Source organism: Morone saxatilis, unplaced genomic scaffold (assembly GCF_004916995.1).
Source record: "Morone saxatilis isolate NCDOM2014 unplaced genomic scaffold, NCSU_SB_2.0 Contig22, whole genome shotgun sequence".
NCBI lineage: Eukaryota > Metazoa > Chordata > Actinopteri > Moronidae > Morone > Morone saxatilis.
In genome coordinates, this window is record NW_023339785.1 from 461,991 (window position 1) to 463,508 (window position 1,518).

General features: G+C 28.8%; 2 protein-coding genes across 3 annotated transcripts in view; both read right to left on the minus strand.

Moving 5' to 3' along the window:
- Window positions 1-1,518, minus strand: part of uvssa (UV-stimulated scaffold protein A) — a 55,145-nt gene that overhangs the window by 28,949 nt on the left and 24,678 nt on the right. The window lies entirely within an intron of this gene.
- Window positions 1-1,518, minus strand: part of LOC118333605 (astacin-like metalloprotease toxin 1) — a 2,489-nt gene that overhangs the window by 571 nt on the left and 400 nt on the right. Inside the window, exons 3-4 of the mRNA XM_035669322.1 lie at window positions 1,418-1,483; window positions 713-762 (exon numbers count right to left, since the gene is read on the minus strand). Of these exons, the coding sequence (XP_035525215.1) occupies window positions 713-762; window positions 1,418-1,483 (116 nt within the window). The remainder of the gene's footprint in view (window positions 1-712; window positions 763-1,417; window positions 1,484-1,518) is intronic.

A 1,518-nucleotide genomic window follows, 5' to 3' on the forward strand; every position in this document is an offset into this window, starting at 1 on the left:
GGTTGAAATCAGTTAGTTCATGCTAGTTCATTCAAAATCACATTTAGGAAGACAATGATTGGATTTTAATATAAAAATACAAAGAAATTAATTTACTTTGGCATAAATTATTAAATAGGGGAACAATTTTAACAAGTTCTATCCTGTAAGCATCTACAAATTGTGTTTGTCTTTTCAACATAGATTAGCTTAGCACGTAACATTTCTAGTTAGAGGAAAGGAGGAAGTTGACTGAGGATTGCTCCACTGTGATTGGAGCACAGAGCAAATAATGGTTATTGAGATTAAGCATTTACATTTTTGAGCACATTCTGTCTCATAAAAACATTTTATTCTGAGTTTAGAGAGTGTACAGTTGGATTTTACAGCTTTTACTCTGAAAAACAACAAAACAGTAAAGCTTCCCATCACATTTATCATTGGATCCATTAAAATATTGATTATAGCTACTTTCAACTTAGAGTTTAACATCTAAAAGGCACATTTATTGTATGATTTCCTGTACCGATCAGTTAAGTTGCTTTCTGACAAGAGAGGGTAGATGGTATGGTAGGGCATTATGGGAAATGTAGGATCTAATGTTTTTGGAGATTAACCCATATCAAAGTGTCTGAAACTCTTGTCATTGAATCTGTCCTCAAACTATGTCCAATAATACTTAAACTCACATTTTAAAACCATTAAAATAAAGTAAGGAGTTAGTTCTACTCACTGACAGCACAATGTCTCCTTCCAGCAATGCGTAGTTATCGGTCATCAGCTCTGTGACAGAGACAAAAACAATATTAATTTACAGTTTTCTTTCCTTTAACAAGTTTACAGGTTTTTACAAATTTTTTCAGTATTTTTTTAAATAAATTTTAAAATAATAGTATTAATAATCAACTTTTTTCACATGACGTTATAGTTAAAATACATTTGCATTTCCGTAATCTATATTAACTGTTTAACCAAAAAAAAAAACTTAATACATTTCTAAAATTACATAAAATTAGTGACAAATAACAGTAAAAAATGTGTTATTTTACATGGATTTGTTTGTGAATTGACATCTTATATAATTATGGCAGTTTTACCAGTCTATAAGCATTGGTAAAATACAGTTTTAAATCAGTGAAAACACCAATAATTACTTTTATTACAGTTCTACAACTTTTAAAATAGGTTAATGAAATGATATGATATGATAATAGCACTCTGCTGTAAATTTAAGTCTGATTATTTGTATTATAGCATTGTTCACCTATATTTAATTGGTTTTACAGTGTAAATATCTTTAATTAAACATTAAAAAGACAAATTACACAAAATTCTATGTTAAATTAAAGGTAAAAACTGTATTTTAATTATAGACTCAGTTATTTTACAGTATTAACTTGACAAATATTAAATATTGGATTAAACAGTGAGTGTTCACCTTCTAAAGTCTCTGGGTTTGAGTTCATATACTGCACCACCCTGCTAAACTGGTTCTCCAGAGGCGCTGTAAAAACATTTTTAAAAAAAACCACACAGACA